Genomic DNA, 13,283 nt, shown 5'->3' on the forward strand with positions numbered 1-13,283 from the left:
TCCCTCCTTCCTTCCTTCCCTCCCTCCTTCCTTCCTTCCCTCCTTCTTTCCTTCCTTCCTTCCTTCCTCCTCCTTCCCTCCCTCCCTCCCTCCCTTCCTTCCTTCCTTCCTTCCTTCCTTCCTTCCTTCCTTCCTTCCTTCCTTCCTTCCCTTTTTCACTCCTTCTCTCCTTCCTTTCTCTCCCTCTGTCCACATAAGTAATCATACCCTTATCTGCAGGTGCTCTGCCCAAAGGAATATAAATTTTGAGCACTGAAACCACACAAGATATGTTGGGGTTTACAGGCTAGATTTCTTATTTAAGGACTATGCCTTAAACCCAAATCACTCTGACTCTCATTGATTGGCCAACAATAGGTCCCGACCTAAGTCTCACTTGACACTCTGTTGAAATCACAGGTCCAGACCCCTGCGTCCCAAAACAGAAAGATTCTGGGATGATTGGAAACTTTCATCTATGCCACATTCTAATGCCATGCACAGAAGCTTTCCAGAAGAACTGCTATTGTGAACAGATTTTTTTTAAGGTTCTGATTACTCACTATAGTGATCACTCTATTCTGTAACAAAAGCAAAACATCCATGGAAAATCAAGGTACAGCATAATTCAAAATATAGCATTCATATTTCAACTTATCACAGAAAATCACAATATAATATTCACAACATAGTCTCAAAGTAAAATAGTCACTCTTAAGTTAATTCAATCAGTCACAAAATAGTCACTCTTAAGTTAATTCAATCAGTCACTTATCAGTAGTAACAAAGTACACAGTCAAAGTCTTCCACTCTTGGGGCAAAGTCTTGATTAACTCAATTAGTCACTAATCAGTAGTCTCAAAGTCTTCCACTCTTGGGGCAAAGTCTTGATTAACTCAATCAGTCACTAATCAGTAACAATAGTCAAAGTACTCAAAGTACAATCAGTCACTTATTCAGTAAAGTCTTACTGTCATTCACAAAACCCTCCACCCCTTAGGTCGCTAGTAAATTATAATTCCGTAATTACTCAGTACCCAAGGAGAGGTCTTTTCTTCATCTTGACTTGGGGCCTGTTCTCAGATTTCCTGGATCCCCTTCCATGGTCCCAGATTCTACCTGGATTCACCAGACTGTCACCTGGTTCAATTGCAGACAGCTCCCAGTTCCTTGACCAGCTCTCTGGGGAGGTCCTGTTCCACACTGAAGTTCACAGGGTTTGGTCCATGTCAGCTCCTTCACCATTTCTGCTCCAAGGAATTCAAGGCTCAACCAAGCCACAAACAAACCTTCAAGGTCCTGCTCAGGTCCCTCTTTCATGAATCTTTTTCCTGTTACTTCTCATTTCTGAAATCATCTCATTTAGTGTACATGCCATCCATTTAACAGTTAACCTTCCATTCTTTACCCTTATATAATATCCCTACATTTAAGATGAGAAGAAACCCAGGTACATTTTATGAGGTTAAGATTAGGTAAGTTTGGCTGTCAGTCTTTAGCTGCAGAGGTGAGAAATCAACTTAGTTTAAAGGAAGTGTTATGGCTCCCCTATATGTTGACCTTTACTGTTTACTAAGTGGTTTCCTCACAACAAACCCATGAAGCAGAATGTCAAAGTATTTTTATCCCTGTTTTATAGAGAAGAGCAAACTAAGGCTCAGGGAAATTAAAATTGAACCCAGGATTCAATTGAACAGAAACAGGATATTTTATAAGACAGAGAAGTGTGATTTAAGAGAATTTTAAATTGCTTTCCTGGGGTTAGTATGTGTTGTGTCCCCTTGTTAAATGACAATGCTTTGATATGGAAGAATATTTTCTTAGGAAAGGTTAAAATTGAGTTGCTGCATCTCTTAAATCACACCTGTCTTATAAAATGAGTCTGTCTTCTGCTAACAAACATCTTACCTAGACGTCTTTATTGATTGAACAGGAGAAGGAGTTCCTTTCTTTTTTGCCCCAGTTTTGTTCAGTGGACCTGATATCTCAGTCTACTGGCTGGATGAAACAATTTTGATTTTTGGTACCAGATGTATCATAGCTTAGGTTTGTGTTCTACAGGTGTTCTCCCAGCTGGGAAGCGTGGAACCTTGCCATGGTTTTGAGATGATGATTTGGTATAGAAACATGAGAGTGTTAAAAATAATTCTACATGTTAACAGTGGGCTTTGTCCCTGGTGGGCTCCATATGTTAAACATATGACCAGTCCAGCAGCTGTTCTATATTTTAACAGGATAGTTATAAAGTTAGAGACATGCATGGCTATTCAAAACATAAGCAGTTCCTTGGAGTCATGGAAACAAGATTCAACAATAAACTTGATTTGTGAAATTTCCAAAGAAAATAATCTCATCATCCTATGTTCAGGTGGTCTTGGGGTATTGAATGAATTTTCTTTCTAGTTCCACATTTTCAGTCTGCTGAAACATTTACCCCCTAGAGGCAGTGTAGAAGAGAAGCTGGTAACATTGTTTTTTTTCTTTTTCTATGGTTTTCATTTAATACATTGTAAAAGAAGTAACAGTTATGTTGGGATTTTGCAATAGATTACCCTTTTTCTGGCTTCTCAGTCAAAGGATCTGTATAGTGGCAGACTTCAAAGGTCACATCACATACTTTAAGGTCTTTTCTAGTACCTGTGGACAGTGCGTATGTGTGTGTATGCTACATACATATATATACACAAACACACAAGATGATAATGTGAGATGAGGTGCTAATACAAAAATATGTATTTTCATATATATTCTCATAACTCACATCATAACTCCCCCACCCCCCAAAATGGACTATAAGAGTACCATTATCTCCATTTATAGTAGGACAAATCAAGATCCAGAGACAATCTTGGCCAAGGTCATGGAGAGGGTGGTACAAAAAAGACTAGTGCTCCTTCTATACTTTCCAACATTATCAAACATCAGGTAGACTGTGAATCACACTGAGCTTATGACCAAATGAATTGGAATTCTATTTAAATTATTTCAACATACATTGTATCTTTTGCCCTTATGAAATTTAGCCACATTGACTTTGTGTGTGTGTGTGTGTGTGTGTGTGTGTGTGTGTGTGTGTAATTCTTTTATGGCCAATGTATCCAATACCACAGTAGGAATCATCTTCTCATGCCACACTGTATTCTTCCGTGGCTTGGTCCCATTGATGTTTGTTCCTCAGGTTGACTACAGTGAAAAGAACTGCATAGCATAAAAGAAATAGTTATTCAAACTAAGGCATGAAGGCACCATATTGAGAGAACAGCATCCATCATTATCCACATGAACCATGAGGGTTTAATGTGCCTTTAGACCAATCAATTGAATCACCCTACTTCCTTTCATGTAATAAGCTGAAATACTTACTCCCACCTCACTCCAGTTTACTTTTTTTCCTTCAACAATTTTTTTTCTCCACCCATCACTGTGCATCATAGTCCCATGGCTGACAACTACCTGAGTAAGTCAGGGGCTGTCCAAGCCAATTTGCAGTATATTCTACCAGCATAGAAAAAAAGTGGTATAAAACCGGGGTTTAACCACCATAGCATCCCTGGGAGGAGGCCTTAGGAATAGATTAGATCTGCTTATCTTTGGAAACTTACATATCAATAGACCTTGGACACTCATAGGCAAGGTCATAACATAATCATGTAATACTGGTGGTGAGCCATTTGGCCTTATTAATTAGGACTATTTTATACAGAATACAGACAAATCCTGTATTCATTCAGTCCTTATTATAGTGCATTCACCTTGGTTCCTAAATCCTAACCAACCCTAATAATCTTGGAAGCAATATTTAGTCAAAGAGAACCTTGACTCACAATAGGCTCCCTCAAGTATCTGGTGAACTGGAAAGGACTTGTGAGGTGAAGTGAGACAAGGAATAACACGGGGGGAATAAGGAATAGAGGTGAAGGGACCATGGATATTATAGCCATAGAAGGACTAGAGGAACCATTGAGGAAGGGCCTGGGGAGAAGGGGAAATGGGACAATTTAGGGTTCATGGGAATTATAGAGGAGACATGAGCCTAAGGGAGGGAGAGATGAAAACTTCCTTTCTCTGCCCCTCAGTTTCTCCATGTGTAAAATGAGTTCACTGTAGGTAAGAGGTGTCAAGTACACAGGCTGTGGGCTGCATGTGGCTCACAATACCATTGAATTTGACTTGAACTAGATGAAAATGTAATTGGGAAATATTTAACAAATAATATACAATAAACATAGTTAATATTACATTTTAAAACTGTCAATATGTGTCTCATAGGGATCTTTATATATGGTTTAGTTGTTCCTATTTCTATTGAGTTTGACACTGAATTAGATGAACTCCAAAGTCCTTTCCATCTGTAATATTCTATGTCCTATGAAGGGTTATGGCCCTGAGAAGAAGAAGAGAGGAAAATGTATATATCTTTGGGTTGGAAAAGGTCTTCCAACTCTATCCTATCAAGTCACACACTTGAGTCCTGCTTTTGACTCCATCTTGTGACTCAGTTATGGAGCTAATTCAGTTCCCTTTCTATTCAGTTATGGGTCTAATCCAAATTTGGTCTTGTGAGAAACATTTATTCATTTGTGGGAATTAGGAGAAAACTTTATTGATTTGTTTGAATTTAGCTTTGTATGACTGGACCACCTCTTCCTGCTGTTTAGACACACTTAATCAAGGACCAAGGTTATGCTGACCAGAAACTCTGCAATCTCCAAAGAGTGATGCAAGGAGCTTTCTCACAATTGTCTATCTCAAGCAACTCACGTGTCTTATCTGAAAATTGGTTCTGTACTGAACAGTTAGTTATTGTTTCCATGTTCCTTTGTTCACAGATAGTTGGGGGGGAAGCGGGACACCTCTTTTTCTGAATTCATGAAATTACACCTATTTGTTCTTCTCCTCCCAACTTGGAAAGTTCCTAATCTTTCATCCAATTAGAAATCAGATTACCTAATATATTGTTTCCTTTTAATTAATTGGCCTTATTTGAATAGTTATTTTTAATATATACATAATATATATTAATATAATTATATATAATATAATATATATTAATATAATAATAAATATAAAAATGTGTCTCTCCCTCTGCAGTCTAGCCTTAAGCTGAGGCACTGCTTAATAAATTGATATGTTTGGAAGATCAAATCTTTGTTTTCTTAGTCATTTCATCTTTTACTTGCCATACTTTTTAGAGGGAGAGGTAGTGTCTGGGTTCACAATGATGCTGATATAGCACAACAAGCAGCAGTCATGGCTGTGATATCACCATAATAAAAGAACAGTGTTTTGGGTAAAGAAGTTTTATGAGATAAACCAATCTTTTGCCAATACCTGTTGCTTAATCAGAGAATTGCCTTGTTCAACCCTGCAGTAACTAACCTAGGTTTTGACTTTTACTATAAACGGCTTCTACTTCTTGCCTACACCTTTGGATTCGGTTCGCAGATAAAATTATAAACTTTGCACTGACTGGTACAATATTAGTTTTTTTTTTCTGTATATCAAGACTTGAATCATGCCCTTATTCCTCAGACAGGTTACTCTTCCTTGAGTAAATCTTACTAACCAATCTTAACTACCAGAATGTGCTAGCCCACCTCAGATTTGGAACAATTTTTCTGATTTTTTCCAGAAACCAAAATTATACAGGCTGTCAGAATCTCACATAGACCAGAGACTAGATGATCCACTATAAGAATTACATTTATTTTTATAAAAAATATATTTGTACATCAAAGTAAAAACTGTTACATTTGAGACAAAGAAGAGGACACTAAAGGTTTTTCACAGATATAAATGGAAAGGCAATTTGATATTGTTCATTTGAATGTCAGTTCCCAGCCCCTCCCTAATCTGGACACAAAGAATAAAATCTCAAGTCTTATACATCAGACTATCCCTGCTTTTTTTTTTTTCATTTTGTCATATGTAACGTACTAATTAAAAGCTATGTTTATAAGGCAGCAAACTTTCGGGATTTTAATTCTATCCTGGAAGGCAAACCCCTTAAGCAAAAGAATTCTGAAAAATCGTGTTTTATCTTCATTTTGTTTCATGTTACATGGCACTTTGATGTCATAAGAAGCTCTCATTTTCCTTGGGACTCTATTCAGATCAGTGACAACAGGTGTAATAGAGGTCTAGAAACAGTCATGATTTTCTCATAAAGACAAAGAACACTGAAAATACTTTTCAACACTATAATTTTCTATTAAAAGTTTCATGCACCATTGGACAAAATTTACAGTGCCTGGCACATAGTAGGTGCTTAATAAATGTTTATTGAATGTAGTGAATGAAAGAATGAATAATCACAGTCCATTTTTTAAAAAAGAAAATTAGGATAGCCCTTGGAAATGAACATCATCATATTGTAATCAAAGTTTCCATACAATCTTTCCTCTGCCATGTAATAAATAACCACCTCTAAACCAGATGTAAAAAACAACACAAATATAAGATAGGTCTTCATTTTTAAAAGAAATATATTTTTATAGACCTTTTCTCTTTCTTACAAGGCAGTTAAAAAAAGAAATACATTTAAAGTATTAGATAGATTTTCACTTGCATGTTATTTAATATTAAATTTTTGTTTCCTTTATGTGATTGTCAGTAGAGTTGTGTTAAAATTGTTTTTTAAGCCATTCTAAGTATCATGTATTATGTTTTGCTTTGTCCTATTGCGATAGAAAAAAAAAAACCAACCCTGAAATTTCCCAGGATAGTATATGCATAGATCTCTTCAACTAGACCTGTTTAGTGGATTAATATCTAATTCAGATACAGTAATAAAGGCAAACTTTGAATCTTGACAATATGTGACAATGCCCATTTATAAACACGGTGCTAATTTTTTCGAATTATAGGTGAGTGTACAGATTACAGATGCAGGCTTACTAGATATGTCTATAAATAAAATATTAAGTGCTTTAAGATAACAATATTCTTTGGCTGATTTAAGTGCCTATGGTAGTTTCTGATGAATGACTAAAATGAGTATGGCCCTACTATTATTGTTAGTCTTAACAATGAGCTGGTCCGGAAGGTTCCTATGCTGTTGACTGTCAACATCTCGAGATCTACAATATATTCTCTTGGTCCAGATAGTGACTTCACTAGCACGAGCATTGCACTTATGGCACTTGTTTGCTGAAATTAGAAAAAGAAAGGAGAGTAAGAAGACAAGTTTCTCTCAGGCTGTTGCTTTTCTTCTTAGGAACTATAGTTCTTTTTTTTTCTTCTTTTTTTTTTTTTGTATTTATTAATTTGTTTGTTTACTTTTAGTTTACAAGATTCAGTTCCACAATCCCTTGAGTTTCAAATTTTCTTCCCCCTCCTCTCCTCACTGCTCCCCTTCCCCCCACCGCCCACCCCATGGTGGCATGCAATCCAGTATAGGATCTGCAAATACTTTCACATTAGACATTGGTCAGGTTATAAAGAAGGATTGTATTGGATGTAATGAAAAATGGCAAAGGGGAAACAAAACCAAACAAGAAAAAGAAAAAGAGTAGGTAATTTGCTTCAATCTGTATTCAAACTCTGTTCTATTTCTTTTTTTTAAATTTTTTTTGGTCTTTATTAATTTGTTTGCTTTTAGTTTGCAGGATTCAATTCCATAATTTCTTGAGTTTCAAATTTTCTCCTCCTCCTTTCCCCTTCTCCTCCCCTCCCCCCACCATGGCAGCATACAATCAAGCATAGGATCTGCAAATAGTTTCACATTAGACATTAGTCTGGTTATAAAGAAGGATTGTATTGGATGGAATGAACAGTAGAAAAGAGGAAACAAAACCAAACAAGAAAAAGAAAGACAGCAGGTAGTTTGCTTCAATCTGCATTCAAACTCTCTTCTTTCTAGTTCTAGATGTCTATCTCTCTCCATCATGAGTCTTTTGGAGTTTACTTATATCCCTGCATTTCTGAGTAGAGTCTTGTCTGTCAAAGTTGGTCATCACACATATGTTGTGTCTGTAATTGTGTACAAATTTCTCCTGGTTCTACTCTTCTCACTCAGCATCAGTTCGTATAAGCTCTCCAGATAAATATGAAGTCCATCTGCTCCTCACTTCTTATAGCACAATAGTATTCCACTACATTTATATACCACAACTTGTTCAGCCATTCCCCAATTGATGGGCACCCCCTTAATTTCCAATTCTTTGCCACCACAAAAAGAGCTGCTATAAATATTTTCATACATATGGGTCTTCCTCCCACTTCTATGATCTCTTTGGGATACAGCCCTAGAAGTGGTATTGTTGGGTGAAAGGGCATGAAATTCTTTATAGACCTTTGGGCATGAACTATAGCTCTTTTGAGAGCTGTGGGAAAATCTGCAGGGAAGGCATCATTTTCTCACTACCCCACCCTTTTCCAATGCAGCCTGACTCTGTTAAGTTCACCTTGTTCCCTGTTCACCTCCAACCATTATTACCTTCTCATAGGTACCTAATTTCTGTCTTCCTGACAATACCTCGTCTTCTAGGCTTCCATCTGTGCCTATAGTCTTCCTTTTAATTAAACCCAATTTTAGCTAAAGACCACTCAGTCATCTGATAATGATCTCATGAAGTGGATCATTTGAAAAATAAATGGAAAAATCAAGATGGTATTATCATTGTCTCAGTGGGTTGTTGTTCTTGATCCTTCATTTTCAACAAAGACCTTGCATTTTGTGAGTCACAGACTAGTTGTGTGACCCTGGGCAAACCAGTTAAACTTGTTTGCCTCAGTTTCTGCATCTGTAAAATGAACTGGAGAAGGAAATGGCAAATCACTTCAACATCTTTGCCAAGAAAACCCCAAATGTGCTCATGAAGTCTCAATGGGATAGGAATGCAGTGATTCCCTTTTGGTGGAGGAGAGGCATGGACTGTGTGAGAAGGATGGTGAAAAAGTCTGAGAACTATTGTCTTGGGAAATATCAGTGATTTGTGGTTATAAGTCATTTAAAAGTATTTAACATACTCTTCAGATAGTGTTCAGTACCATGCTGTACCCCTTAAAAATTTCCTGTGACTAAATGTTATTTATGATCTCATATGTCTTAAAGATGATAAATAACAGACTTATACATATGTAATATACAAATGGTTGTTTCAGCATGTAAGTCTTTAATGGGGTCAGAAAGTCCATTAGTAGGTACTAAGGTTGGCAAATTCTCAGGCTTTAATGTTTCCCGAGTGTGGGAATTCATATTATATCTATAACTATAAAAATATATTCAATAAATTAAAATGTTTAATCTTTAGTCATTTGCTAGTATGCTTATACTAATAAGTATATTTAAAAATATTTTTAAAAAATCACTTTTATATTGAAAGGAGAGTACCATATCCCTTTATTCTACACAATATAATGAATTTGTAGAGTTGAACAACTTATAAATCTTTCTGTAGTCCAAAAGACATTTATGGAGAAACCACAATATATCTCTGTTTAAACACTGCTGCTTTTCGGTTGAATGAGATTTTACAATGTTTAAGGAAGAGGGCCTGGCTTCTTTAAAAAGTCAGAAACAAACCATTTTCAGATGTTTCTGACAGAGACAGTGTAAAACAGTAGGAAGACCACAAAGCTTATTAAAGAAACTGATGTTGTGTAAATGCAAGGTGGATATTTGGAAGGAGGTAGAATGTTCAAGCAAGTTGGCAATAAATGCTTGTTGAGTGACATTAGTTAAATGATCACATGAGTGAAAATTATTCATTTGGACTGAAAATAAGAGGTCTCATGGTACAGTGTAAGGAGTAATGGCTTTGAAGTCAGAGGACCCACATCTAAAAATCTTTTCTCTTCTGCTTATTTACTACCTGTGTGATTTTGGGAAAGTCAATGAACATTAACTCCTTAAGCCTTAGTTTCCTCATTTGTAAAGTAAAAAAAGTTGTATTAGACTAAGAATTTTTTTTTTTAAAGCAATCGGGGTTAAGTAACTTGCTCAAGGATACCCGGACAGTTATTTCTGGGTGTGGTGCTAAGTATCTGAGCCCGGATTCAATCCCCAGGTCATCCCGACACTGGGGCTGGTGCTCCTATTCGCTGTGTTACCTGGCCGCCCCTGACTAAGAATTTCTTAACCTTTTTTGTGTCATTGGCATTCTGGTGAAGCCAATGGACAATCTGTTTCAAAATAAAGTTTTTAAATACATAAACTAAGGGTTACATAGGAAATGTATTATATTGAAACACAGTTATGAAAATATTAAAAACAAACAATTTCAGGGGTCTCAGATTAAGAACCCTTGCACTAGATGGGAGTCATGGAGATCCTGGGAATCACCCTGTAGCATTTTACCCCTCTATTTCTGTTTACTACAAGGAAATCCAAAGGGCAAATAAGACTAGAGAAGTAAGAGTATGAATGCATGTTAAACACCAGTTGATAGAGCAAGAAGATGAAGGTTGATGGAAAAGACCCCCAATGACTTTTTACATAAACCTGTATTTTAAGCTTGGAAGAAATGGAGCAATAGTCATAGCTTTTCTTTTTCTTTTTTGGAGGGGCAGTTGGGGTTAAGTGGCTTGCCCAAGGTCACATGGCTAGTAAGTGTTAAGTGTCTGAGGCCAGATTTGAACTCAGGTCCTCCTGACTCTAGGTCCAGTGCTCTATTCACTGCGCCACCTAACCAACCCATCATAGCTTTTTTTGTACAATGTTCCTTCGGCAAGTATTTATTGAGCACCTACTATGTACAAAGCACTGTGTCAGAAATTGTTAGGGACACAAAAACATTGTTCCTGCCCACAAGAAAAATTTTAATACTTGGTCATTAATATTTATGATAATTCTAATCAGAATTTATCCGATAGAAAAATGAAAATTGACATCATGTGATGTTGTGGAAAGGCTAGCTGATTGCTTCTGTGGTCACTATCTGACAGCAGTTACTCAAACTGTAGTCATTGTACTCAAGAGGGCACATTGAAGCTCAGTGTATTTCTCACCTCCTCCAGGAAGCTTTTTCTGACTAACTGCAGCAGTTCACACTCTTCTTTCATTTTTTTTAAATAAAAAAAAATTCTTTTTAATTTTTTTAATAATAGTATCATCAGCACCATTTGGTTTGGTACAGAACTGTTCTATGCTTGTTTTAAATTTGTTAATTTTTTTTAATTATAAACTCTCTGAGGGCAGGAATGCATTTACTATTTCTTCTTCATCCTGCAATACATCCAGCATAGGGGGAGGGAGGCACACATTAGTTACTAAACAGTAAGTTCTTGAATCTCTGATACTTATGGGTTAGACTTTTGCACACGTGAAAATTCATTGGGAGAAACTTTGCAGCAATTGCTTCAGATACTCTTTTGAGTTATGGGACATGAAAGAACTGCTTTTATCCTTGTTATTATGGGATTTCATACTCTTCCCATAGTCATTTAAAAATTTAAATCAGATAAGAAAAAATGGCTAAAATTAAGAACCCCAAAGTTGTCAGTGCCTTATCTCATTCATGGTGGGGAAGATTCATTATTTTCATTTGGGAAAGCATTTGGTTTGTAAATAAGCAAGCTGTGGTATTTATACTTGATTGCACCATATTGATAACAAATAATAAGGGATTTAGTTAACTTTTAAGGAATATCCGAAGATGAATTACACTCTGTTTTCAATGAGTACATATTTATGCTCATAGAAAAGGATAGATTGAACTGTGCCCCATTCTTAGCTGCTTGTTAGTCATCCCGGGATTTTTTTCTTCAGATCTTAAATTATGCTTACTTTAAACTAAAGTTAATTTTTCAAAAGGAAGATTTTGAGATGTTTCTATCTAACTGCTGTGCATTATCATGGTCCAATATTACTGACTTAGCATTATCTGAGGAAGAAAAAAATCACCCTGATAAATTTTATGTCTGGCACTTTAGGCTTTAGACATTAAATATTGAATAAATCTATGCTTCCTTGTAGGTAAAAAAAGGGAGTAGTAAAGAGTTATAAGGTCAAATTATAGATAGTCATTTTTTTCCTTTTAGAAGTCAGCTATAAGAAATTCATCATATCTAGTTCATTGGCAAAGAAACACACACATCACAGAACTGTGTAAACATGTAAACATTTAAAAATATGCAAACCTTACCATGAACATAGTTTTCCCAGTTTATTTTTCCTTTGCTTAAAATAAAACCTTGACTTTTAAAGCTGATTAAGAATAAACTATTCCTAAAGGGATTTTTGAGAAAGTTTTAACTTCATGAATAAGGTTATTTTAGAATGAAATGGCCCCTACCAACTTATAACTGCTCTGTGCAGGGTGTTGATCCTATCTTAAAAGGTGCCAGATTTAAGACCAAAAATAAACTCACTGAGATTATGTAGGCTGGCACAGGGGGAGACTGAAAACAGTAAGACCAAGTGTAATAAGAGGCTACTGCAATAATCCAGTCGTGATGTGTTAAGTGCTTGAACTCGAGTGGTGACAGTTGTAAAGAAAAAGCAGATTTGAGAGACACACTAAGAAAGGGCTCAGTGGCAGATGGAGGGGAGGGAGAGAAAATGACTTTAAATGAACAGACATGGTTCATTTGGGAAGGAGAACATTTCTTGACCTAATTAGAGAAATTGTGTCTGCATTTGGTTGCATGTGAAAAATGAAAAATTTGTGAGATTTAAAAAAACACAATAAACTTTTAAGCATTATTTTTCTACTTTTGATTAAGCCTGATTGAAGATGCTTGACTTGGTGTGGTACACTTGCATCCTATCAAGAAATAATATTGCCACCCCTTTCCATAGCTGAGACTTAATGTAAAAAATGTAAAATACTTACTCGTAAGTAGAACTCGCCATTTTCATTTCCAGATTTAATCCTGAAAGTGTTAATAGTGTTGGCATAAATAGTAGTGGCCTGGATTTGGAAGATATCTGATGGCACAGACCTATCTGATCGGATACTCATATACTTATAGACTATAGACTGAGGAAGATCTCGGCACACCGCATTTGATACAGGGCAAATACAACGACTGCAAAACAAAACAAAAAGCATTAAAAAATGGACATATATATTCATGAAGCTGCTAATTGTTTTGGATTTCTGAGTTTGAACAGTGCCATCTTTGAAAGAGGTATAACTTTTCTTACTTCTCTGATGTTAGGATGTAGGGATCTGGGCAAGGGTTTCGTGGGTAACAGCGGAATCCACCGTGGTAATTCCAACACATTTCTTCTTCTCGGCATTCATTTGCTGTTTCACACTCATTTATATCTAGAGATGGGTCAGAATAATTTTCATACAAAAAATATGTATAAATGGCAAATACTGATTTTACAAAGAAAGAACTTTTTACAAAAATGG

At 36.1% G+C, this 13,283-nt stretch overlaps 1 protein-coding gene across 4 annotated transcripts in view; it reads right to left on the reverse strand.

The window, feature by feature from the left end:
- Positions 1-5,664: 5,664 nt before the first annotated feature.
- Positions 5,665-13,283, reverse strand: part of EFEMP1 (EGF containing fibulin extracellular matrix protein 1) — a 73,523-nt gene continuing 65,904 nt past the window's right edge. For all 4 annotated transcript variants that reach the window (XM_069071758.1, XM_069071757.1, XM_069071760.1 and 1 more), the window contains 3 exons: positions 13,070-13,193; positions 12,756-12,951; positions 5,665-7,128 (listed from right to left, as the gene is read on the reverse strand). In XM_069071758.1, the coding sequence (XP_068927859.1) occupies positions 6,967-7,128; positions 12,756-12,951; positions 13,070-13,193 (482 nt within the window). In that variant the 3' untranslated portion in view covers positions 5,665-6,966. The remainder of the gene's footprint in view (positions 7,129-12,755; positions 12,952-13,069; positions 13,194-13,283) is intronic.

Source organism: Petaurus breviceps, unplaced genomic scaffold (assembly GCF_028583685.1).
Source record: "Petaurus breviceps papuanus isolate PSGF00001 unplaced genomic scaffold, PetGlider_PUasm1.0 90842, whole genome shotgun sequence".
NCBI classification, from domain to species: domain Eukaryota; kingdom Metazoa; phylum Chordata; class Mammalia; order Diprotodontia; family Petauridae; genus Petaurus; species Petaurus breviceps.